Source organism: Microcebus murinus, chromosome 22, assembly GCF_040939455.1.
Source record: "Microcebus murinus isolate Inina chromosome 22, M.murinus_Inina_mat1.0, whole genome shotgun sequence".
In the NCBI taxonomy this organism is placed as follows: Eukaryota; Metazoa; Chordata; class Mammalia; order Primates; family Cheirogaleidae; genus Microcebus; species Microcebus murinus.
The window spans coordinates 14,548,026-14,573,828 of NC_134125.1; the positions used below are offsets into that span (position 1 = coordinate 14,548,026).

Genomic DNA, 25,803 nt, shown 5'->3' on the forward strand with positions numbered 1-25,803 from the left:
AGGGTGAGGGGGAATAAGAGCGAGAGGGGCAGCAAATGGCTCCTACCTGAGACTTGATCATCACCAGGCGCTGCCCAGTCCAGGCAATAGAGATGCCACTTGGCTTCTCTTCTGAGGACTGAAATCCCGTGGCTGATCTGCCAGGGTCACGCTAATCTCACCACTGCATGGTACTGGGAGTGGATGAAGCCCCCATGGAGTGGAGCCTTTCCTTCCACGCCATTCTGCTGCTGCGTTTGTGCGTAGTGTCACACGGTGCCTTCGTGCTGCTCGGGTTTCTAGTTCTCCCTGCACCTCTCTCTCTTCCTCATCGCCAAAGTTGTGCCCCCCCGGGAAGTGCACCCTGCCTGCATTTCTGGAGGTTTAGGCGGTTCCAGGGCACTGTGGAAGCCTCCAGGCATGATCGGGGCGCTGCGGGCCCTCCCAGGGTCTCTTCCTCTTTGGGGCGCATCTCCAAGCCCCTTCCCTGGCGCTCGGGCTGCGCGCTGCAGCGCCCGCTGCGCCGCCAGGGGCCGCCCGGAAGCGGGGCTCCCCGAGGGCGGGGCGGGGCAAGGGGCGGGGCGCAGCGGTACCTGGGCCGCCCGGGAGCCGGGGGTGGGCTCTCGGGGGACAGCCGGCAGCCCCCCCAGATCTACTCCGCCAGCCGCCGGGAGCTCGGGGCTCCGGGCGTAGAGGCTGCGCTGTCACATGGGCGGCGGCGACGGGGCCGCATTTAAGCGGCCGGGGGACGGCGCCCGCCTCCAGCGCGTCCTCGGGCTTGGCTCCCGCCGGGCGCCCAGCGCTCTGCCCGCCGGGGGCCCCGCGCCGCGCCGCACCGTGCCGCCCCCGCCGGGCCATGCGAGCGCGGGCCCCGCCGCGATGAGCTCGCACATCGCCAAAAGCGAGTCCAAGACGTCGCTGCTGAAGGCGGCGGCGGCGGCGAGCGGGGGCAGCCGGGCTCCCCGCCACGGCCCTGCCCGGGAGCCGGGGCTGCCCAGCCGCCGGCTGCCCGGCGCCTCCCCGAGCACGCCGCCGTCGTCCGGGGACCCCAGTTCGCGGAGGCCCCTGTGCCGGCCGGCGCCGCGGGAGGAGGGCGCGCGGGGGAGCCGCCGCGGGCTCCCCCAGGCGCACTGCAGGCCCCGGGAGGCGCTGCCGGCCGCGGTGTCCCGACCTTCGCCGCCGTCGCCGCTGCCGCCCGCCCGCGGGCGGGATGGGGAGGAACGGGGTCTGTCCCCGGCACTCGGCCTCCGGGGCTCTCTGCGAGCCCGGGGCCGCGGGGACTCCGCTCCAGCCGCCGCGTCTGAGGCGGACCCGTTCCTCCACCGGCTGCGCCCCATGCTCAGCTCCGCCTTCGGCCAGGTAAGGGCCGCGCCTCCCGCCCGCGCTCCCGGGAAAGGCGCTCGGGACCCTGCCGCGGGCGGTGCGCCCACAGCCCTCCTGCCGGCGGCCCCCTGCGGGTCACGCCGCGGCTCGCCGCGTCCTCCCCCAGCCCCGCGCCCTTGCCGGCACCACTCCTCCCCCGAGCCTGATTCAGCACCCTGTGCGCTGTCCACGCTCCGGGCCTCTCCGGGACGAGGCCCCACGCCTAGCCTCCCTCGCACCTGCTGGAATCGGCCAGTCCTGGAAGGGAGCGACCTCCACCACCCTCCCGGAGACTTGCGGGGGTCTAAAAGGGACGCTCCAAGCAGATGGCGCCAAACCCACTCGTCTGGCCTCTGGCCAGTACCGCCAGGGAGCAGCCCAAGAGGACAAGGGGTTTGGAGTCTGGAGGTCAAGAGAGGGGACTCAGAGCACACAGACTTGCTGGGGGAAGGGCGGCCCTAGCCATTGCCCATGCAGAGCAAATGCCTGGGAAAAGTGTGTCCCCAGGGCCCTGGGAAAAGTTAGCAGATTCGAAAATATGAGGGAAGAGGAGCGGCGTCTGGGTGGGAATGGATGGGCTGCACAGAGCTGTGGCTCAGACTGCAACTTTGGAGTGTTTTAAGGTGGTTGTCACTCAGGGGATGCCACTGGGCAGCTGGGCAGTTGTTGAGTTGTAGGACATGGAGTAAACAGCCAAAAAACCCTAGCCTCGGTGGGTGTGCATCGTAGTGTCAGAAGGGCCACTAAGAGGTCACCAGTGGCTCCTTTTGTTTCCCCCAGATCCTTTCCTCAAGGGTCCCAGGCAGCCTGGGCATCTCCCCTTTAAAAGCAGCTCTCAAGTCACAGGCCGGGTCTACAGTTTGGGACTCTGCTGCTGGGGAGAGAGACTCGCAGAAAGGAGCCTATGAACTGCAGGGCAAAGCCAGGCTTTCCTCTAGTTCTGAGTCTGTAATCAAGTCAAACTCATTGACATAGCGTGGAGACAGTTCTGTGGCAGCCAAGCAGGGGTGTCACGCAGAGGTCTGATCAGAGGCTTTGCATGGTTTATGAGAGAAGTAGGGGGACCTGAGCCCTTTCTGTGCTAGGATCCAGCGTAAAAGATGCCGTTTCAAGCTCCTGGCTTGCCATGCCGGAGCCGAATTCCAAGGAGGCCATGTGTATTTTGCTTCAGATCTGCACATTTCTTTTCAAAATACTACTCTGCAGTGGCTGCTGCCGGCGGAGGTCTGACATGAAAGCCGCACGCGGAATTGGGTTGCACGGGGCTGCTGCGTGGGGTGATAGGGCAGCAGTGTGTGGCTTTGCTCCTGCAGGGAGCCCTTGTTAGCAGAGTTAGATGGAAACAGTTCTCCAGAGTAGAGATTTGGACGAAGGAGCTGTGAGAGTTAGAGGCAACGTGTCAAGTTCACTGCAGTGGTTTATATGTTAGTGAGGGCGCGTAGGCTACAAGGGCAGGAGTGGTCTATGGGCCGGGGCTGGGTTGCAACAGGAATGCTGTGTTATTGAATGGGTGCTACCAATGCATTCATTTATCAAATATTTCTTGAGCACCTACTTTGCCCAGACATTTGCTAAACACTAGGGAGACAACAGTGAATGAGGTAGCCAGGGTTCTGGCTGTTTGGGATCTTACAATCTAGCAGGAAGGGCAGGTCACTGGCCCAGAATCATATACTTTTTGGTTATTCAGTTGCTAGTGACTCAGCTCCTAGAGAAAGAGCCCTTTCTTTCCTGTCTTGCAAAATTTGCCAACATGGGCCCTTTCTGATCTCAGAGCATTTCAACTACACGATTGTGTTCCTCCTTCTAATTTCTGCATCATTAAATGAAGTCTGTTCTCCAGCCCAGTGTTCTGAAATGTCACCAGGGTCACCTGAGTCAAGAGGAGCTGAAGGTCCCATCAAATATTTACTACCTCCCTTTGGAAGCTCCTGCTTCTCAGAGCGGCAGGCTTTTCTTTAAAGCCCAGTGCATTCAGTTTGGGCTTCCTGCTGACACCTCTAAGGCACCTGCTTGAATAACAACAGCAAGAACAACAAACCCAGGCTGAGACTTTTGTGTCAGAGCCTCCAGTCTCCTGTGACAGAGAGGAATTAGTCTTTCCTTCCCTTCTCTCTGCCTTGAGATTTCTGTCCCTAGAGAGGCAGGGTTGGGACCCAGGGCAGGGAAATAGGGTTCTGAATACAGGAACTTGCAGATAGCATCCGCTTAGGGCACTAAATAGTCCTGGGGAAGCATATTTCACGTGTCTTCCCAAGTTCCACTTTTTTTTTTTAACTTATGTGAATTGCTTAACCTCGTTAAACCTCTTTATTTACCTGCAAAATAGGGATAATCAGGGTGTATGGGAGATTAAATGAGATATGGAAATTTTTATAAAGCTTGGTCCAGTACATGGCCCAGGGCCAGGGCTCTATCAGTATTAGTTATTACTATTGCTGTTGTTATTGTTGACTAGCTACCAAGGGCTTCTTTCCATTTGTAATACAGTCTGGGAGAGCCCGGGTTCAAAGTGATACTGAGTACCAAGATAGACGCCTGCATTAGGGGAAACAGGAATTAGGATTCTTCCAGTGACTCATAGAGAATCCTTATTCCCTGCAAGGAGGTAGCATGGTTTTGAGGCTAAGGCATGCAATGGTTGCTTGGGATGTAGCAGAGCTGCCGGTTCTAATCCTGGCTTCGTCACTTTCTATCTCTGTGACCTTGGGCATGTTATTTTCTCTCTCTGGTCTCGGTTTCTTCATCCAGAAATGAGATTGACAAAAACTGCCTTGCAGAGTTATTACAAGGCTTACACAAGATTAAGAATATCAAATGCCTGGCTCATAGCGGGTGCTGGCTAAAGGGCAGCCCTCATTAATGTTATTGCTGTTATTAATAGCGTAATTGAATGAGGGCCTGTGTAAGGTGCTTTGAAAGCAGACTCAGAGCCAGGTGAAGAATGCTATTATAGAAAGGAGCTGAATGTCAAAGGATCTTCCCCAGTTCCCTCTTTGTGGCTAGCTAAGGACATGACTCCCAGCCGCCTAGAGAAGATATGATGTCAGAAATTAACTCAGAATAGGCAGGACCTGGGGCTTTGGGTCTTGGAAGACTATTTTAAGAAACAGGCTTTCTGCTCCTTCCCTTAAGCTTGAGAAAAAAAACACGCATTGTAGAGGAGGCAAATGCAGATAAAACCCACAGCTCTTTCCCATCCTTCCCTTCTTTTCCTGCTGTAGAAACATTTCTTCTGATTTGCATAGACCAGCCCGGTTCCCATACTGCTTTACGCATAGCAGGATCGCAGTATTTGATGAGTGAGGGAATGAATGAATGATATGACCAGCCTCTGGACTTCGACAGTTTCGTAGTTCCTATGGTTATACAGGGAGAGGTTATAAAGGAGGTTATACAGGCCATGATGGTTCGGGTCCTAGTGGATTTAAATCGCACTAGGCTTGTGTTCCTAAAATAAGGGACGTGTGTATTCCCCACTCCTGTTTGGGCCAAGTCTCTCCCTATTTCTCCCTGGGGCTTGGAAAGGGGGAAAGGGAAGGTCACCTTGTGGTTAACATCAGTCATAGGTGATGGGAGTGGGTAGGAGTCAGTGTGGTGAGAGCCCACCAGAATGTCTGCATTTGACTCCAGCTGTTTGGGAGAACAACAGTCTCAAGCCCACTGAACAGTAGACAAAATATCTTCTCATTATCTTATCTTCACAGCAACCTGTGAAGGTCAGCAGCATCATCCCCCATTTTATTTATTTATTTTTAAAATAATTATTTATTTTAGAGATGGGGTCTCGCTCTTGCTCAGGCTGGTCTCGAACTCCTGACCTCAGGAGATCCTCCCACCTTGGCCTCCCAGAGTGCTAGGATTATAGGCGTGAGCCACCGCACCCGCACCTGGCCATCATCCCCCATTTTAGAGATGAAGAAGGCTCGAGAGAGGAAAGTGACTTGTCCAAAGGTCACACAGTCAGTAAATGGCAGGATTGTAATTAAGAATCGTGGTCTGCCTGTCTCCAGGCATACCTGCCTGGCCTGTGTGTATCATGCTGGTTTGGTGGGGAGTCACATAAGTGCGCTCCCTGTTTGTCAGAAGCACCTTTCATGTTACGCCCCAGCTTTCCCCGAGTGCCTTAGCCCTGGGCTGTCATCCAAGTTCAAATGCTGGTGATAGAACTGACCAGGGGCAAAGCCAGCCTTCCTCCTAATCAGGCATAATCAGCAATGAGTTTATCCTTCTCATCCCTCTGATCCTATTATTCCGTTCCAGGACGCAAAATGTGGCTTCCGGAGACCCAGGGACTGCAGCCAAGTGGATGGGAATGGGGCAGTGAAGGGGAGAGGTGATGAGCTTCACTCCTTAGCTGTGAAGCCCCCCACCATTCAGCCCTTTTACATTTCTTACTGAAGGTCAAGCCCTCTGTCCCACCTGCCCACCTGCCCAGCTGAAGTTAGTTTAAGTAAGCACCAGATCTGAATCCCTGGATCCCTTGCTGCCTAGTGTCGGCCCCTACCCCTACCCCCAAAGCAAGATGGGATTTCATCAAAGGGCGTGACTTTTCCATAGGGGACTGGTTTTGCGGACTCCTGTCTCCTGTTTCCAAGGACAGGCGCGTGTCCCAAGGTCGACAAGTAGGTGTTATGCCCCAAGCTGACCTGCAGGGGGCAGGAGCCACCAGGTCTGATTGAGCAGATGCTCTGCTGAATGAATGGATGCTACACCTCACCCTTTAAGCCCAATGCCAGGCAGAGGAAGGGAGCCCTTTCTAGGTGCCTGGCACGGTGCCATGCCCTTTGCATGTATTATCTCATTGGCTTTTCACAAGATCCCTCTGGGAGGTGCTATTGGAATTCCCATTTTATAAATGAAGAAACTGAAACTCAGAAAGATCAACTTGTCCTCAGGGTCACACAGTTATAAGCTGCAGGGCAAGATTTGAACCTAAGTCAGTCTGACTCTGCATTCCAAGCTCTTAACCTTTACATCAGTGGCTCTTGATGCTGGTTGCAGGTTAGAATTATCTGGGGAGTACTAAACAACACCAGTGACCGGAGCCCACCTAAACTTACTAAATCAGAATTTCTGGGGAAGCTCCCAGAGCTTCTAACCTACAGCAGGCATTGGCGCCTCTGCTTACACTCACTGCCTTTGGGTGTATCTACCTATTAATTAATAGGAACTGGGTTTGTACCTGGAGCCTAACCCAGCCTCCTCTCTGGAGTCCCTAGTGAGCCCCATCTTCTCAGAAGAATCTACAGATGGTCCATTTTCTAAATTTTGCCTACAAGTCTTTCCTGACCTCCAGACTAAGTCACATTCTCAAAGTTCTTGTGTTTCCCGTTCGTAGCATTTATCTGAAATATAATTCAATAATTATGTTTATCACTGTTTAATAGCTCTTGCCCATCTGCTAGAATTTAAGCTCCCCGAAATCAGAGATGATGTTTACCTTTTTTTTTTGAGACACAGTCTCACTTTATTGTCCAGGCTAGAGTGAGTGCCGTGGCGTCAGCCTAGCTCACAGCAACCTCAAACTCCTGGGCTCAAGCAATCCTCCTGCCTCAGCCTCCCGAGTAGCTGGGACTACAGGCATGTGTCACCATGCCCGGCTAATTTTTTCTCTATATATTAGTTGGCCAATTAATTTCTTTGTCTTTATATTAGAGACGGGGTCTCGCTCTTGCTCAGACTGGTTTCCAACTCCTGACCTTGAGCCATCCGCCCACCTTGGCCTCCCAGAGAGCTAGGATTACAGGCGTGAGCCACCGCGCCCAGCCTGATGTTTACCTTATTTCTCATAACATTCCCAGAGCCAAGCACAGTGCCTGGCATTTATACATTGAACGCATGGATACTTCTCTCTTCCATTTTAATAATTACTTATCTGGTGCCTATTATGTGCTTCACACTTTTCCATGTATACTTTATAAGCAAGGTAGGGGAAGCCCCGTTTTCCAGTGGAAGAAACAAGCTCAGGAATGGGAGGTGGCCACCCAGTCAGGAACTGCAGAGCCAGGACCCAACCCCTCTGTCCTCAGTGGGTGGCATCCACTCCATCTCCCCCTCCAGAGGGTTGGCCCCAACTGAGACTGCTGAGTAACTCCCCCAGCTTCCCAGGAGTGAGCCTGTGCCAATCTCTGGGCAATGTCCCCAACACCCCTACTTGTCTTCCCTAATGGGAGTTCTGACCAGCCACCCAAAGCTGGGTGAAAGTCCCTGGGAAAGGAGGCTCTCTAGGCCGAAAACTCTTGCAGCTGCGCATGTAAGCGCTGGCCGCATCAGCGCCCTCCCGGGAGGAGATCTGCTTCCCTGTCTCTCTCTGCTACCCCCTGCTGGGAAAAGCTGGGTGCAGGGAAGCAGGGACGCTTCCTCTTTGGGGGCATCTGGCTCAGGCTGTAGGTCTCAAATGGGACATTTGAGGCTTGAGATGAATTCACATCAAAGCCGGACCTTGGAGGGACCAGGAAGAGCAAGTCACCTAAAACGTTCCAGCAGTGGGACCTCGAAGAACGCTTTGTAAAGAGCTCCCTCTCTGCTCAGCGCTCCAAGGAAGCTGGTGAAAGGTCCTCGCTCAGGATGAGGCTGAGAGGAGGAGAAGGTTCGGAGACCTGGCTCGCTCCGTCCGTGCCTGTGCTGCCTCTGTCGTGCCCCCCTCAGGCCATCTCTTGGTTTCCCTTTCGTCGTTGAGATGGCACACAGCAAAGGGATCAGAAGGGTTTGATCTGGGCTGTTGGCTCAGCTGTGCTGCCGTGGTCCAGAGCCCAGTCCAATTTCAGCGAGGAGGCAAGTGTGAAAAATGGAGCATGATGGAGACGTCACAAGACCTCCCAGCCCCTCAGCTGGAGCCGCAGCTCTCGATCCTGCTGGAATTGCCCGGGGGCAGTGAGGATGCGTGCTTGTCCAGCTCACTGCTCTTGGAAAGGGCATCATCCCTCTGCATGCTTGTGCTTGCGTGTGTGTGCGCGCGCATGTGTGTGTGTTGCGTGTGTGTGTGTGCGCGTGTGCGCGCTTGCAAGCTCACACAAGGCTGGGCAGCCTGACTTCGGGGGCCCAAACTAGCCAGCTGCCCCTTCTAGGTCTGCTGGCCTAATTCCCAGCTGCAGCTGCCATTCTGGGCCCCCCTCCCTGAGGCAATCTCCCTGCAGATTTGGCAGCCGGAGAGGAGGGGCCGAGGGAAGGGAGAGAAGCAGAGAGAGAGAGAACGCCTCAGCGCTAATCCGATGGAGATGATCCGGCAGCCTTCTCCAGCTCTGCTGCCCTCTGCCCTCAGCTCTCCGGGCGATTTCTCTGTGCCCCGCACTCTCTCTCCTTCTGCCCTCATCTCCTTAAGAAAGTGCCTAGAAAGTTAAACCCACACACAAACACATACACACACACAATCCACTAAAAAAATTCAGCGAGCAGGAGCAGGCAGGCGAGTGAGAGAGCACGCACGCAAGAGAGTCTCGCATCGGCCCTGGAGGAAGAGCCGCACAGGCAGAGGGAGGCCGGGTTGGCAGTGATGGGGACTGAGGTCCCTTAGCAACCAAGGAGCCTCCTTCATGGACCCCGGGATCCCAAGAGGGGCTGCCTCGACTTAGGATGGGCAACTGTGTCAAGTCTCCACTGAGAAATCTCTCCAGGAAGGTATGTTTCTGGAGTTCCCAAGACCTGGGGCTGGGAACTGGGGTGTCTTGCTCTCTGTCCCAGAGGATGGGCTTGGAAGGGGGTGGGCATCTGAAACTTGCTACCCATCCCGTGGATTCTGTCCAGGGCAGCATCCCTGTTCTGCCTCCAGACACCTTCCTATGACAGTTTTCTACGTCCTGGGCTTTGGGCATGGGGTGGGGGTGGGGGCTGGAATGTAACTGGGAATTTGCACAAGATTTAGAAAAGAAACCTTGTAGCTTTGGGGCTTCTGGGTTGTGAAATGAAAAGCATGGATCCTTAGGAAATCAGTGGACAGACCCCCTTGAAACTGGCAGGATCTGAAAACCCTTCTCCAGCTCTGCTGCCCCCTGCCCTCGGCTCTCTGGGTGATTTTTCTCTGTGCCCCGCACTCTCTGTCCTTCTCCTTCATCTCCTTAAGAAAGTGCCTAGAAAGTTAAACCCACACACAAACACATACACACACACAATCCACTAAAAAATTCAGCGAAAGGCTCCTGCTTCTCAGATGCAGAACCAGGGGCTCCTTCATACCCTTTGGGGGTCTGTGACCCTCTCTGCTCATCTCTAAGCCTTCAGAGTTGTGGGTTGGGATGTAGATCTTTTTGCTACTGAGAGGAACCAAGCAGGGTACCTCCTCTACCCCCAATCATTCTTGTGTTAAGTCAGAAAATCTCAAGTAGGACTAGACTGGTTCAGGGCCTGGGACTGTTCCCATTAAGACATAGGATGTCAGGAGATATGTTGAGCAGGGGTGTATATAAGTCACTTCCTATAGTGGATTTATTGCTTATATACTAAGATAATTTTTTTTTTGCAACAATTCCTTTGGAAAGCAAATAATCATCTCGAGTGCGTCTTTCATGCAAGGCTGAGCTCGTATCTGTAGGGTTTAGCTTCACGTGGGCTCTGCCTGTTTTCCTAGCCCTCTGCTGTAAGCCCATAGAAGAGACTGCTAATGAGATTGTATTTAAAGGAAAAGGGAATGATAAGGTTGTTTTCCTCCAATTCTTCCACTTTCCAGACAAGGAACTTGATTGCTATTCAGGGGGATTAAGTGACTTCCCTAAAGGTCTCAGGTCAGCTATTGGCACCTGTACCCCCACCCATCCTACCTCCTTGGTCAGTTTGACAGCCACTCAATTTAGGACATGTTGGGCTTTTCTGCTTGTCGTCTTCTCATTCGGCTAAGCTGCTCACATCAAATTCCTTTTAATCTTCGCTGTTCCTCGGATCCTTCTGAAGGCTGATTGTTTCTTCTGTACACACTGCCCCCCCCCAATCTGTTATCTTAGGGGCATCTTTGGCAGCAGAAGTGGCCCCCGTGCTGTTTCAAAGAAGCAGAAACTGATCTGAATTAGTCTAGAGGACCACGGGAATAAAGCCCTTATAATGGGTTCTGTCCAGACTTCGAAGATGCAGATTTTAAGAATAAGAACTATCCTTTTGTCTCAGCCACCTGGCTTCCCTTACACAGCATGGTGCTTAAGAGTCAGACCCCTAAGATCTCTTCTTCATAGGCATGTGACCTTGGGCAAATTACTTAACCTCTCTGTTCCTCAGTTCTCTTGTCCATCAACTGGGGATACTAATACCTACCTCTTAAAGTGATTATGAGAATTAAATGAAGTGCTATGCACAGTGCCTGGCATATAGTACTTAATAAATGTTAGTATTATTGTCTTTGAAATTATAATTTTTCTACTCAGGTTTTAAGAGGAGAAGGATGGTAGAGAAAAGGAAAATAGGAGAGGTTTTGAGTCCATAGAGTAAGAGGGAAAAGATCAGGAAACTTATTGCCTTCAATTTCATGTTTTTTGTAATAACAAATAATAAGTGCTTTTTACTGAATATCTGCAGCATATCTAACATGTTGTCTCATTTCTCTTGCTAAATAGTCCTCTTAGGCAGGGCGCAGTGACTCACACCTGTAATCCTAGCACTCTGGGAGGCTGAGGTGGACGGATTGCTCAAGGTCCAGAGTTCCAAACCAGCCTGAGTGAGACTCCATATCTACTAAAAATAGAAAGAAATTAATTGACCAACTAAAATATATATATATATATATATATATAGAAAAAATTAGCCGGGCATGGTGGCGCATGCCTGTAGTCCCAGCTACTCGGGAGGCTGAGGCAGGAGGATCGCTTGAGCCCAGGAGTTTGAGGTTGCTGTGAGCTAGGCTGATGCCACAGCACTCACTCTAGCCTGGGCAACAAAGTGAGACTGTCTCAAAAAAAAAAAAAAAGAAAAGAAAAGAAAAAGAAATAGTCCTCTTGGCTGTTTTTTAGAGAAAAGGAACTGGCCTCAGAGATAAGAGCCTTCTTAAGAACACACAGTGGACAGGAAGCAGAGCTGGGATTTAAACCTTTGTCTGCATGAAATCAGACCTGAGATTTTATTTTTTCCTCCATGAGAGGCTGCCTCTTTATTTTTCCTGCTCTCAGAAATGTTATTCATAGCTTCCTGGTTCTGACCTTAGAGGTTGTCCAGTCCGGATTCCCAGCCAGTGCAGCAGTCCCCTCTCCCATTTTGCCAAGTGCTCATTCACTCAACTTCTCCTTGAAAACCTAAAACCCTCAGCGAGAGGGAGCCTTGACCTGCATCCTTGCAGCCAGCTTGTATTGTTAGAAAGCTGTTGGGTCACGAGGCATGCTGGCCCCTCCTGTTGCCATGCCACACTCGGGAGGCGTCCCCTTGGTGCCAGGAGACGTTCTCAGTCCGTGGGCCACTGCCCACTTGGCTTCCTGAGTGGCGGCCGGGGAACAGGTCATGGTGAGAGGCGGCCTGCTCCAGGCTCCGAGCTGGGCAGGACCGGGCTGTCAGGTGCCATCACTGGCTGGAGAAGAACAGCAGCCTCCGGGGCGGCTTGGTGCCAGGTGGTATTATGATCAAGAGAGGCTGTGGAAATTCCCCGGACACCACTGGCTCATTCTTCATGGCAGCAAATTCCTCTCCATCCTTCTCATTTCTGTTCTGATTGGCAGATGTTCCCCCACTTCCTCCAGAGCCAGAAGTAAGTGCCTCCTGGCACCCAGCAGCTCTGAAGCTGCATCATCACCACCACCACCATCAACATCATCTTCATCATCACTATGGCAACCCCACTTATTCAGCTCTCACCACGATCTAGGCACTGTGCAAAGCACTTTCTGTGCAGTAGCTCATTCATTTCTCCAGGAATCCTGTGAGCAGTCATGAGTATCCCCATTGTATAGAGAAGGAAGCTGGAGCACAGAGAGGTGAAGTGACCTGCCCAAGGTCACACAGCAAGCAGATGGCAGAACCAGGATTTGTCTCTAAGACTGAGTCCAAAGCCAGCACCCTAAACCTCGTCGTATCAGAGCTCTCCTCCTTCCCCAGTTGTGTTCTTTTTGAGCCAAATGTGCAAGATTCCGCCAGAAACTCAAAAGCTGACTCTTTACAGATACCTCCTGAGATCATTTCCTGGGGTTAGGCTACTGTCTACCCCAAGGCTTCTTTTGATCCACCCTCCCAGATGGGAAGGGGTCTGTTGTCCTGCCCTAGCTCTAGCCTGGGTCCTGGAAGTCTGAGTGAGTACAGCTGAGACTCTGAATCTTAACTCTTTGGGATGTCAAACTGGAATGGGCCGTTGGCCTATCTGATGGCCCTCAAGTTCTGAGATTACCTAAGACTGACCCATATTGCACTCACTGAACTTGAGCCTTGGGCTGAGTTCCTTCACCTTGGGGCTGAGTTGCTGCCTCCGCTTTGAGGAACTGGAATACTGCACCTCCCTCTCTAGGCCCTGAAGGGGCCTCGGTCTGAAGCCCACCTCAGGGTGGGGCTTTGGAAAGAAGCAGTAGGAGAGGACAAGGTGCTACAGGGGGTTGTTCTGCTTCTCAGGCTGGAGGGAGAGGCTGTCCCTGAGTCTTGGGGTCTTCTCCTAGGCGTGGCCTTCTTTGCCCTGGAGGAGCCTGGCTGCAGGTGGAATACAGTAGGAGGGAAGTACAGGGGTGCAGCTCTGGGGTCCTCAGACAAAGACAGCTCTCGGGTTTCAGCTGCTCTTTCATTGCTTGGGAAGGTTCTAGGCCAAACCCCCACACCAAGGGGAGGCATCCAAACTTAAGGCTGAAGGCAGAGTGCTGTGACCTGGATTCTGCAGAGGCACTGGCTTTCTGGGGAGGCTGGGAGAGAACCGAGTGTTGTGTCTGTGTGCCGCTGTTGTCCTAAGGGGAGGGTCCGTGGGCAGCGCTGACTTTTTATAGCTGCATGGGAACCTTCAGGCAGGAGGAGGGCTTGGCCAGGGCCTGGGAGCACAGCTATATTTGGTAAGCAGAGCAGGCCCCTGCCTCGCCCTCTGGAGGTCCAGCGCTCTGGGCCAGGCAGGGAGCCAGGGAAGGAGGGAGGGAGGAAAGGGAGAACCGCCGGATAGCAGAGAGTGTCTAGTCTTGAGGTCACAAACTGAGTGGCGTCTGGCCTACAGATGTGTCTTGTTTGGCCCACCCAGTGCTTGCTTGCTTGCTTGATTGAGACAGTCTTGCTCTGTTGCCCGGGCTAGAGTGCAGTGGCGTCATCATAGCTCACAGCAACCTCAAACTCCTGGGCTCACAGGATCCTCCTGCCTCAGCCTCCCAAGTAGCTGGGACTACAGGCATGTGCCACGATGCCCGGCTAATTTTTCTATTTTTAGGAGAGACGGGGTCTTGCTGTTGCTCAGGCTGGTCTCGAACTCCTGAGTTGGGAGCACTTTGGGAAAGGATGTTCCGTGAGGCTCCGAGGAAACACTTGCCATTGATTAGAACAGAATCCTCCCTCTGTCTGCACTTGTGTCTTCTGCATGCATGTGAGCGTGTGATTCTGTGCATATGTGTGTGTGTGTGTATGCACGCATGTGCTACACAGTGGGTATCACATTCAGCTCTCCCTGGAGTGACTGTTAGAGTCAAGGATTGGACACTCCATCTGTTGGACCAATTTGATGCCCCCAGGCATCCCAAGGACTCTTGGAACCCCGCTACTCAACTCTCCAGGGTCTTCTCTTGAGGAGAGCCCCTTCTGGGACCAGGTGGCAGCCTGGGCAGGGAGGTGACGCCCTGCCTCTCTTTTGTATTTGCTTGGTGCTGGCTGAAGATGCGCCAGGAGGAGCAGACCAGCTACATGGCGGTGCAGACGAGCGAGGAGGGGCTGGCGGCCGGCGCTGAGCTCCCCGGACCGCTCCTGATGCTGGCTCAGAACTGCGCCGTCATGCACAACTTGCTGGGCCCTGCCTGCATTTTCCTGCGCAAGGGCTTCGCTGAGAACAGGCGGCCTGTACGTAAGTTGGCCCGGTGGAGCCCCCAACCTTGGCTTCACAGGGCATGAGGAGGTGCTGGGAAGAAGAAGAGGTCTGTACACGGCAGTCCCTGTGCCCTAATGGATGCACCTCACACCCCCAGCTCGTGAATCCGATCCCCGGAGTTTCCCACTCCTGGCTGCAAAGTCCATACCCACCAGCAAGAAATAATAATAGCAGATAAGTTGTTTTTGAGCACTTACTATGCTAGTGTGTGATGGATTGCCTAGGCACTGTGCTAGCATGGTGATGGATCGCCTCATTTAAGCCTCAGAGCAACTGCAAGAGGTAGGTACTTTTATCATGCCCATTTTACAGATGAGGAAACTGAGTTGGAGAGGTAACCTGCTCAAGGTAACAGCTAGTGGCTGGTAGAGGTAGGGCTCAAACTACCTATGTAGTCAGACAAAAGAGCCTCCTGTACTCTTAATGACAATTCTGTATACAGAATTATCTGGTAGAACCTTCTATGATGATGAAAATATTCTAAATTCTGTGGTGTTCACAGTAGCCACTTGCTGAGTGTGGCTATCAACTGCTTGAAATGTGACACGTGCAGCCAAGGAATTGGATTGTTCATTTTATTTCATTCTAATCTAGATTTGCACAGTCACGTGTGGCTAGTGGCTACTGTATGGGACAGTCTCCTACAGGTATCTGAATTGTCACGGGAAGGAGGCAACAACAATGACCTTGTAAATACAAACATTCACACATTCCATTTATGGAATGTCACATGCTAAGCACTTTAAGTAGCTTGTCTCACGGAAAGTGCACAAAGGCCCCGTGAGGTGGGTACCAGCATTAACCGTTGTGCAGATGAGAAGACAGTGGCTCAAAGAGCAGAAGTGACCTGCCCAAGGTCCCACTGCCAGGAGGTAGCAGATCTGGGCTTTGTACCCAGGTCTGTTGGACTGTGGGACCCAAGCATTTCTCCCCAGTCACATAAACTGGGGAGGAGTGAGTGTTCGTGCTCCACTCCCACCTGACCCCCTGAGTTGGTGCACGTGGTTTCCCTGCCCCACGGGTGGGTGTCCCTATACAGAGCCCTGCTGCTTTGCATGGGGGTTGTTGCGATCCTGGGAACAGCCACCGGGGCTCAGTGGACCAGCTCTGGTCACAGGCGCGCTGTGAAGGGGCCCCTGGCGTTGCTGCTCCCTGGGCTCTGGGCATGCAAGAGGAATGGAGGGGCTGCCGTGGTGATCACAGCACCTGTTCCCCTTCTGGTCCTACAGAACTGGGCCCTGGAGAAGTGAGAGGGGGCTTGAAGCCCGATGGGTGGGAAAAGCCTAGTTGTGTCCCAGTAGCCAGTCCTAGCGAGTGCGCTCTGCACGCACATCCACACGCGTGGGCTCACTCGCTTTCACGTACAGGTGGGGTGACTTATGGCAAAAAAGACATCCTTTTTGGTCACCCAAGAATATCTAGCAACATATGGGTCTGTCTAGGAATGACCTGCCCTTGCACCATGCACCACGACAAGCTTTTTATTACCATTATTTTTTTTAATTAAACATTTTTTTTACACATAAGACATTCTCTGACAAAATGACAAGCTTTTTAAGTGACAGTCCATGCAGTCATCTCACAGGGACGCTCCTCCATTTAGGTGACTCCTGTCCTTGCCTAGAAACGCCACCCGGAGGACCTGGCAGTTCGCAGCCTGCTGCTTCCAAGCTCACACAGACTCTCAACAAACACTGCCCTGTCACGTGCAGCCACCTCTGAGCTCTGGGTCCTGTGACCTGGTAGTCCCACCAGCTGTTGCTCAGCAGCCCCTTCCCCTTCTAGATGATCTTCAGATTGTCTGGTGCTGGTGTCCCTTGCCCTGGGGCCAGTTTGGAGTGGCTGTCCCCACCCACCCTGGCCCTGTTGTCTGGAGCGGCGGGTGTGCCCAGCTGAGATGACTGGCACTTGCTGTGGCACGCCTGCCCGTCCGTGCTGTGAGCCTCTCAGGGCGGGACACCTGCCTCGTGTTCTCCGTGGAACACTTGGGGAGGATGGGCCCTGCGGACCACGTTGGGAACCTGCTGACCAGATCCGGCTGAGCACCCATCTCCGTTTTGTGCCAGTCTGTGTCCCTCCTGGGCAGGCCTGGGGCGACCAGCACCTCACCAGCCTGTGCTCGCCTGAGGCCTGCTCCTTGGAGGTTTCCCTGCCGTCTGTTCTGACGCCGAGACTCAGGGTCTCCTTGACTCCCCAAGGAGACCTGGGCTCTGCTTGAGGCTGGAGACGTGTGTTGTGGACCCTGGCAGCAGCCAGCGACAGTGGCGGCCCCCGGGGTCCTACGCTGTGTCCTGTGGCAGGGCAAGGTGTGGGGATGCGGGCCACACTGGGGAAGTGGGGCAGTGCCCAGGATGCAGGGCATAGCGCTAATTCTGCCTCTACACCCCTGACTTCCCCCATCCTCCCCCTGCCCAGCCGGTCCCTGCCGTCTCTCCCCTGCGACCCCTCTTCTTCCATTGCCTTGCGGGCCTCTGCTCCCTGCTCCTCCTGGTTTCACTGGGTGCTACTGTCTTCTCTGTCTTGTGCTCTCTCCCCGCCCCGTTTGATTTGCAGGTTTTTGCCTCCAGACCAATGCTGCCCCCAGACCCATTCTTGCATCCGGAATAAGGGTGTGGGGGGCACAGAGGTTTTGTGCCCAGGCCAGTGGGGCTGTTGGGTCCTTGGCCGTCCCTTACCAAGGGCCCAGGGGCTTCCATGTCTATGGGAGACTCGGGGCTGCGCCTTTCCCCCTCAAGGACGTGATCCAGACACGCCTCTGCTGCGCCCGTGTCACTTCCCACCCACTGACTGCTGCCACTTGGATGGCCCCCACGTTGGGCATTTTGTGACTTCCAGGCCCCTCGCTGCGGCTAACAGGACACGTTCTTTTGTTTCAGGACAGATCACTGCGACCAGAGGAGATTGAAGGTAAAACTTGGTCCCTTGGGGGAAAGGGCTGTCCAGCCCTCCAGGAAGGCGTGGGGAGGCAGGCTGGTGGGGAGACAGGCAGAGACACCTTGGGCTCCTGGGAACAGGGGCTGGTGCAGAGCAGGGCATCAGTGACGCCAGCCATGGAGCAAAGAACAGGAGGCAGGAGAAACGCCCCGGAGTCCTGGCCAGCTCCAGGGGCCATCTCTCCGAGCTGGTGGGCCCTTGGGCTGCCTTTGCCCAGAGGCCCTGTGGGTCCTGCCCCCAACCACGGCCACCTTTGTTCGCTTCTCCAGAGCTCCGAGAGGCATTCAGGGAATTTGACAAGGACAAGGACGGCTACATCAACTGCCGGGACCTGGGCAACTGCATGCGCACGATGGGCTACATGCCCACCGAGATGGAGCTCATTGAACTCTCCCAGCAGATCAACATGAACCGTGAGTCCCTCCGCCAGGCACCTCCTTCCCTGCTGGCCCTCGCCCTTGCAGTCCTCTGCAGTCAGACAGGCCTGGGTTCTAATTCTGCATCCACCTCTTTCTGGCTCTGTGACCTGGGGCAAACCACTTACCCTCTCTGGGCCTCAGTTTCCTGACCTGTAAAATGGGAGTTGTGATAGGGGAGTGGGACACAGAAAATCAATGACGAAACAGATGTAAAACAGCCCAATGCGTGGCTCACAGTAAGAATGGAACAGAGGGGTGCTATTATTATGTTTGTCTCTGTCTGATGAGCAGGTCAAGGATGGATCCGTCGGTCGCCTAGTTGGAGATGGGCAGTGGGTGGATCGGGGTGGGTGACCTAGCCCTTTCCTCTTTCTCCAGTGGGTGGCCATGTGGATTTTGAAGACTTTGTGGAGCTCATGGGGCCTAAACTGCTGGCAGAGACAGCAGATATGATCGGAGTAAAGGAACTGCGAGATGCTTTCCGAGAGGTAATGCACAGTGACAGGCAGGGGCGGGTGGGCTGTTAGAGTCCCATCTCCAGGGTGGCTACTTGAAAAGAAGTCTGGGTCCTGAGTCCCAGACCAGGGGAGGGAGCTTGGACAGAGAAGGGTCTCCGGTGAAGGTGGGACAGTGCCCCTGGAGAAGGAGCTCAACCTTAGGATCTGCCGCTGCCTGTGTCCATGTTGGGGCGACTTCTCCCTCCTTCCCGCCCTCTCTAGTTTGACACCAATGGCGATGGGGAGATAAGCACCAGTGAGCTGCGAGAGGCCATGAGGAAGCTCCTGGGTCACCAGGTGGGACACCGAGACATAGAGGAAATTATCCGAGATGTGGACCTCAATGGGGATGGGCGAGTGGACTTTGAAGGTAGGTGGAGCTCGGAAGTGTGAGAGGAACCAGTGGTGGCCATCCAGAGCCCTCCAGTGTGTTCCATCACACAACCATCAGTCCACCCTAACTTTCCATGCCCTGTCCTTCCATCCTCCTGTCCCATCCTCCCCCCTCCATCTATGCACCCCTCTTAATCCACCTCCCATCTCTATCCATCTATTCATGCCTCTATCCATACATCTGTCTGTCCATCCATCCATCCATCTACCTATCCACCCATCTATCCATCCTTCCATATCTATCTCTCCATCCTCTCCTCCATTCATCTCTTCATCTGTCTAGATGCCTATTTAGCCATTCATTTATCACTAAACAATCATCCATACAACCATCTATCCATGCATTTATCTATCATTCATGCATCTATTCATTCGTCTATACATTTACTCAAGTATCTGCCTACTCATGTACATGTCTCTATCCATTTATACTTCCACACATCCGTTCATCCATCCATATATCTCTATCCATATGCTTATACTTCTACCCCTACTTCCATTGATCTGTCTGTCTGTTCAGTCATTTCCCCATCTATGTGCATCTACTCATCCATTCGTCCATCCCTGTGTCCACCTCCCCCCATCCATCTCTATTCATTTCCCCGTCCACCCTCTCATGCACGCATCCATGGTAGGTATTTCCTGAATACCACATTGCTCAACTTGACACTCAGGCTCCCTAAGGTCCGGCCGCAGCCCGCCTCCCCAGACGCAGCCCCTAGCGTTCCTTCACTCACACTCTACCCAAACACTTGCCGTCCACGAACCGGCTAGGCTCTCTTTGGAATCTGCGTCTTTCTGCCAGGATCCTTTTATTCCGTTCCTCGCTTGGGCTGAGTTCTATGAGCCCAGGGGTCATTCTTTGCGACCCAGCAGTGGGACTGCTTACCGCAGCCATTCTTCCCTGGGTCCTTGCACTGAACATACTCTTTCCTGGGATTTCACAGCTGCTCAGACTCACTGTTCTTCACATTGTCCCCTAACTGCTGGCTGCAGTTGCCTTCCCGCTTGACTCTGAACTTAGAGAAAAGATGAGCCCCCTTTTCTTTATCTCTGCATTTCCAGCATAACAGGCACCTAACACATAGCTAATGCTCAGTAAAAGGTTTTTCTTTCTAAAGAATCAATTAAGTACCCGTCATCTCACTAAGTATCTTTACATATATTATCTCATTTAATTCTTACAATGAGTGTATGGATTGCACTTTTATAACGTCATGTGACAGATGGGGAAACTGAGGCTCAGTAATAGAACTTGCTCAAGATTGCCTAACTATTGAGAAGCAGGGCTGGGGCACAAAGCCAGCTATACACAATTGTCAGAACATAAAGCTTGGGAGGTTTTCTCTGGGGAGCAGTCGGCCTTCAAGAGAGGGTGGAGAGTGTGGAAAGATGGAGAGAAAGCTTTACTACCACTAGGTCTGAAAACCTCAGGTCACCCTGTGTCCAGGTAGAGCCCCACCGCACATGACAGCCCTTCCCTGAAAGCCTCTCGTCCCCCATTCATTCTACCAAGATGCATCATGCACCTGCTGTGTGCTGGGCTCTGCCTTGAGCAGCCCCGGACCAGCGAGGAGAACAGAGACAACAGTGTAGCTGGGAGAAGTACAGTAGGCTGTGGCGTATAAAGGGGACACCTGTGCCGAGCTGGGGGCCGGGATTAGGGAAGACTCCCTGCAGAAGATGGATAGAGACAGGGAAATGACTGGACAGAACCTTAAATGCATATCGGAGTCCTGAAAGATGCTAAGAGCCACCGGGCGAAAAAGAACAGAAGGATGTTTGCCCCATTTAGTTGAAAACTTACATCCTGGCTGGGCGCGGTGGCTCACGCCTGTGATCCTAGCACTCTGGGCGGCCGAGGCGGGTAGATTGCTCGAGGTCAGGAGTTCAAAACCAGCCTCAGCAAGAGCGAGACCCCGTCTCTACTATAAATAGAAAGAAATTAATTGGCCAACTAATATATATAGAAAAAATTAGCCGGGCATGGTGGCGCATGCCTGTAGTCCCAGCTACTCGGGAGGCTGAGGCAGGAAGATTGCTTGAGCCCAGGAGTTTGAGGTTCTGTGAGCAAGGCTGACTCCACGGCACTCACTCTAGCCTGGGCAACAGAGTGAGACTCTGTCTCAAAAAAAAAAAAAAGGAAGGAGGGGGACGGGTTGCAGGAGGGCTGAGAGGTGAGAGCTGCAGTAGGGGTGCGGGAAAGGGGGTCTGAGTAGTCAGGGCGCAGAGATCGGGGTGGGCGTGAGCATGAGTGGCAAGGCTGGAGATGTTAGCTGGGGCCACGTTAGGGAGGGCCCCGAGGCGGAGTCAGGGGACTCGTTCCAGTGGGGATCGGTGGGAAGTGTAAGCACAGGTCAGATATGCAGCTTAGAAAGCACTCGCCTGCCACTGTGCACGCTCTGGCCTCCAGGGGACAGAGTGGCTCTGGAGGACCAGCAGGGAGTCAGGGGCAGTGACAACAGGAGGTGGGCAGTGGCAGCAGGGTGGGCCAGGCCCTGACTGCTGCTTTCCCCCGGCCCACTCGGGTGCCCTCGCAGAGTTTGTCCGGATGATGTCCCGCTGAGGCCTCGAGGGCCCCTCCAGGACTGCCAAGCTCCCACAGGCGGGGAGAAGAGGAGCCAGGGCTCGCCTCCCCCGCCGTGGCCGCCGCCGAGAGCCCAGGATGCACTAGTGGATGGGGCCTGCCTGCACCCCGGGGCGGTGCCCACCCCGGACCCCCACCCCTCCGCACTGTGAAAGACTAACTCCTGCAACTGGAAAGGGGGCGCCCGCCGACGAGGAGGCCGCAGTGCCAAGCCGGCAGAGGTCATGCCAGGCGCCAAGTGCCATGTGCCCAGCTGCTGCTGGCTGGGTGGGCCAGGGAGCCCGCCAGCAGACCCCACACAGCATGTCTGCCCCAGGGCAAAGCCTCTTGCCGCCCTCCTTAGCTCTGTGCCCGTCCCAGCTCGCCTCAGCCCTGATATCTCAGAACCAATAAAAATATTTCCAAGAGAAAGACAGCTATGTTGGTTTTTGCTTCTTGGGCCTTGTTGGATGATACACGTGTTTCCCGAGCACCAACTGCATGCCCAGAACTGGCTGAACATTCCTGCCTTCAGCATGCATTTATTGAGCAGCTATTACGTGACTAGTAGCTCCCATTCCCATTCATAGGCCAGAACATGAGACCAATATCGGAAGGAATGTGTTACAGCTGAGGATGCAGCTGCCTCAAACACAGCCAGATTCAATAAGAAGAGCAGGATGGCCCTGGGTAAGCATCTAGAAGGGTCTGTACCACTTCCTGACTTCCTGGACCTTTCATACTGGTCGGGGAAACAGACATGACATAAACACATCATCTATGGTTACAAACTGTGATACTGCTATTAAGGGAAAACACAAGGCCCTTGGGTAGGGTATAATAAGGAGGGCTGGGGGGGTCGGGGAAGGCTTTCCTGAGGAAGTGATGATAAGGGTTTGGCCCCGGAGGAAATCCCAGTGTGTGCGAGGAGACAGACACAGAAAACAGCTGCTGTCCTTGCTCTGCGTGGGAAGAAGGTGGATAGTGGATAGGCCCTGGGCTTGCTGGCTCTGTGACTTCGGGCCCATCTTGTTCCTTCTCTGAACCTCATGTTCCTCATATGTAATTTGGGGATAGTGAAGGACGGAGTCTGTACACAGTAAGTGCTCTCGGGGCACTGGGCATTGCATTGCACACCCCTAGGGGGTGCTGTTCAGGCTGCAGTGTGATCCAATATTGAACAGGTCTGTTCTAATTGTAATTAGTTTCCACCAATGAACACTTGAAGGAGCCTGAAGGAGAAGATTATGGGTAGAAGCCGCCCAGAATCTTGGACAGGCTCGGGGCATCCTTGCGCAGGTATGAGGGGTGGCCGGTGGGTGTACTCCAAACCACCGTTTCTCGAACTTTAGCATGTGTAGAACACCTGGCAGATTTGTTAAGCCACAGGTCTGATCCCGTGTTTGGGGTGGGGTCCATGAACGTGCGTCTCTAGCAGGTTCCCAGAGCCTGCTGCTGCTGCCAGCTGGTAGACCACAAGCTGGACAGCAGTGCTGTAAAGCCCAGACACAGGGGAGGCAGGCATGCCCCCAGGCGGCAAGGGGAGGCTGGGAGGCCGGGGCTGGAGCTGCAAGGTAGGCAGGGCCTCCCCTCTCCCCTGTGCCGTGCAGAGGGAGGATCCTTGTTCTCAGACCTGGCGGGAATGTGGGAAGGATTGTGGGCCCCAGCCAGAGGCCCGGGTAATCCTCATGTCCCTGAGGCCAGAGAGGCTGGAAGCTCCAAATTCACTCTAATAATCCAATTCTGAGACTAAGCCCTTGGCTCCGAGCCTCACGAGGCAGGCTTGCAGCCTTCCCTGCCCCTGCAGCCGCTTGGCTCTGCCCAGAGACTCCAGACCTACACAGTGGCGGCAGTGCAGCGGCTTGGTGGGCACGTTGCAGAAAGGGAGCTTCTGTGGGCATCTCTCCCAGCTGGCAGAGTGAGCCCCTAGGAATGCCACAGGGAGAGGCTGGAGTTAGGGGTAAACCAGGACTCCTCTGTCCTCAGTGTGTGGCCTCCACAATCATAGCTATGGCAGCTGTGATAAAGGGACTTGAGAATATAGCTAGGCCACTGTGCAGAGGCGTCTTCATGCTCAGGGGAAGGGGAGGCCCAGGGACAGAACCTCTCCCTCCTCCAATGATGACACTAGGACTCTTCCCCTTGAACTCGTCTTATATTTTGAGATTCCTTGTAAGATTATTTGAAGAAAGGGTTCTGCAACTTTTCAAGAACTGGGATGCATTTTCCTAGGCAGGAATTCTTTCTGCAACCTGCGCCGCTGCTAATGCCTTCCCTGGTGGGGAGCTCTGGGTGTGTCATCTTAGAAAACCTCTCATCATCTTAAAGGTGCTAAACTGAGCCTGGATTTGCTGCCTCGTGACTCATAAAGTCCGATTACTCACTCATGCATGCATGCATTCAGTTGAAATTTATCGAACTCCCACTGTGTGCCAGGCTCTGAGCCAGAGTCCCTGCCCTCAAGGAGCTCAAACTCTAGCAGGGGAACTAGATAAGGAAACAGACAAGCGTGATGTAGTGGCATAAGTGCTACCAGTATGTAAGTTAGGCTAGGAATGGCGAGCGTACCTAAAAGGCACCCAGGCCAGGCGCCGTGGCTCACACCTGTAATCCTAGCACTTTGAGAGGTCAAGGTGGGAGGATCCCTTGAGGCCTAGGAGTTCGAGGCCAGCCTGGGCAATAGCGAGACTCCCATCCCTACAAAAAGTAAAAAAAATTAACCAGGCATGGTGGAACATGCTTTTAGTCCCAGCTACTCGGGGCTGAGCTACTGAGGCTGAGGATGGAGGATCGCTCGAGCCCAGGAGTTTGAGGTCGCAGGGAGCTATGATGATGCCTGGGCAACAGAGCAAGACCCTATCTCAAGGGGGAAAAAAAAGGCACCCAATCCAATCTGGCGGGGTGGGGTGGGGGTGGGGAGGAAGAGACAGATTTGCTAGGACCTGAGAGATCAGCAGCAGAGCTTGGTCAGAAGAGATGGGAGGCCTGTGTTTCCGGTAGAGGGAATAGCACGTGCAAAGGCCCAGAGGTAAGGGAGAGCACAGTCCCTTTGGGAAACTAAGCAGAATTCCGTCTGCCTGGCATACTGGGCTGGCGGGAGGAGCAGAGAGAGAGTACACTCAGCAGGGAGGTGGGGCCCATCCCATCCCAGACCTTGGGGTGTGGAGGGGCTCGGGCGGCCTGCTGAGGAGCTGCCTTCTTGCTTCAGCCCCTGATGTCTATGAAAGGCTTGTTTTGGGGACAAATCTGCCAGAAGGTAGAAGAAAACTCAGGAAGCCGAGGGTGGCCAGGAAGTGTCCCCATAGCAGTGTGGTTAAGAGCACGAGCTCTGACCAAAACACAAAAGAACAGACCGTAGATGCCCCCGCTGAAAGACCACGACACTACTTGGGATTTTGCCAAAAGGATCAAATCTGGGTCTGATTGTGCCTCTTGACCCCACCAGCAATCTGCGGGAAATCCAGGCAGAGGAACACGCTGAGTCATGCCATGAGTCTGCCACCAGCAAACTCAGACTGGGAGACTCCTCAAACCGCTTGTGTTCATCAACAGATACGTTGCAAGAAAAAGAAAGGGATGGAAGGAGAATTTGTAGCTTAAAGAAGACTTAAAAGGTATCAAATTTAAAAAAAAAGGGGGGGGATGGTGTTCCTGACTAAATGATAGTGTCTAGGGACGTGCATTTGGGTGAAAAAAAAAATCCAGAAAGAAACACAAGGGAATTATTACTATAAAAATCAGGAAAGCAGTTGCTTTTAGAGAGAGGGGGCTGTGCTTGGGAGGGGGTACAGAGAGGAGCTTCTGGGGTGTTTGGTTCTACTTCTTTTTTTTTTTTTTTGAGACAGTGTCTTGCTCTATTGCCGGGGCTAGAGTGCTGTGGCGTCAGCCTAGCCCACAGCAACCTCAAAGTCCTGGGCTCATGCAATCCTCCTGCCTCAGCCTCCTGAGTAGCTGGGACTACAGGCATGTACTACCATGCCCAGCTAATTTTTTCTCTATAGTTGGCCATATAATTTCTTTCTATTTTTAGTAGAGATGGGGTTTCACTCTTGCTCAGGGCTGGTCTCGAACTCCTGACCTTGAGCGATCCTCCCGCCTCGGCCTCCCAGAGTGCTAGGATTATAGGCATGAGCCACCATGCCTGGCCTGGTTTTACTTCTTGACCAGTAGGGTGATCACAAGGGCGTTTGCTTTATAATTCACCAAGTTGTACATTTGTTCTGTGTGATTTTTTGTTTGTCTGATTTTATAATACAAAGTCTCAAAAAACAAACAAACAAACAAAAAAAACAAATGTAGGCTCAGGAGCTAGGTATCTTGGTTCAAATCCCAGCTCTGCCACTTATTAACTGTGCCATGTTGGGTAAATTATAACACCCTTTAAGTCTCAGTTTCCTCATCTGTAAAATGAGGATGATGTTATAGGGTTGTTCTACATATTAAATAAATTAGTGTATGCGAAGCCCTCAGAAGAGTGTCTTATAATGCAGTAAGCATCATAAAAGTCTTTGCTGGGCCGGGTGCTGTGGCTCAGGCCTTTAATCCTAGCTAGCACTCTGGGAGGCCGAGGTGGGCAGATGGCTTGAGGTCGGGAGTTTGAAACCAGCCTGAGCAAGAGTGAGACCCCGTCTCTACTAAAAATAGAAATAAATTGATTTGGCCAACTAACAATATATAGAAAAAATTAGCCGGGAATGGTGGTGCATGCCT

The 25,803-nt window shown here is 53.4% G+C and overlaps 1 protein-coding gene across 2 annotated transcripts; it reads left to right on the forward strand.

Moving 5' to 3' along the window:
- Positions 1-592: 592 nt before the first annotated feature.
- CABP1 (calcium binding protein 1) lies at positions 593-21,544 on the forward strand. Of its 2 annotated transcripts, XM_012756533.3 has the most exons (7): positions 6,987-8,961; positions 14,077-14,256; positions 17,161-17,191; positions 17,488-17,631; positions 18,016-18,125; positions 18,357-18,504; positions 21,068-21,537. In XM_012756533.3, the coding sequence occupies exons 1-7, from the start codon at positions 8,917-8,919 to the stop codon at positions 21,091-21,093; spliced, it is 684 nt and encodes a 227-aa protein (XP_012611987.1). In that variant the 5' UTR covers positions 6,987-8,916; the 3' UTR covers positions 21,094-21,537. The 2 variants fall into 2 exon arrangements, with proteins under 2 accessions (XP_012611986.2, XP_012611987.1); XM_012756532.3 differs by lacking the exons at positions 6,987-8,961; positions 14,077-14,256 and adding an exon at positions 593-1,338 and having other exon boundaries at positions 21,068-21,544.
- The last annotated feature ends 4,259 nt before the right edge of the window (positions 21,545-25,803 follow it).

Bases quoted from the DNA above. Each gene is read 5' to 3' on its own strand.
- CABP1 (XM_012756532.3), top strand. From the start codon at position 688: ATGGGCGGCGGCGACGGGGCCGCATTTAAGCGGCCGGGGGACGGCGCC. The intron at 17,632-18,015 runs GTGAGTCCCTCC...CTCTTTCTCCAG, and splicing joins CCAGCAGATCAACATGAACC to TGGGTGGCCATGTGGATTTT. The intron at 18,126-18,356 runs GTAATGCACAGT...CGCCCTCTCTAG, and splicing joins TGCGAGATGCTTTCCGAGAG to TTTGACACCAATGGCGATGG.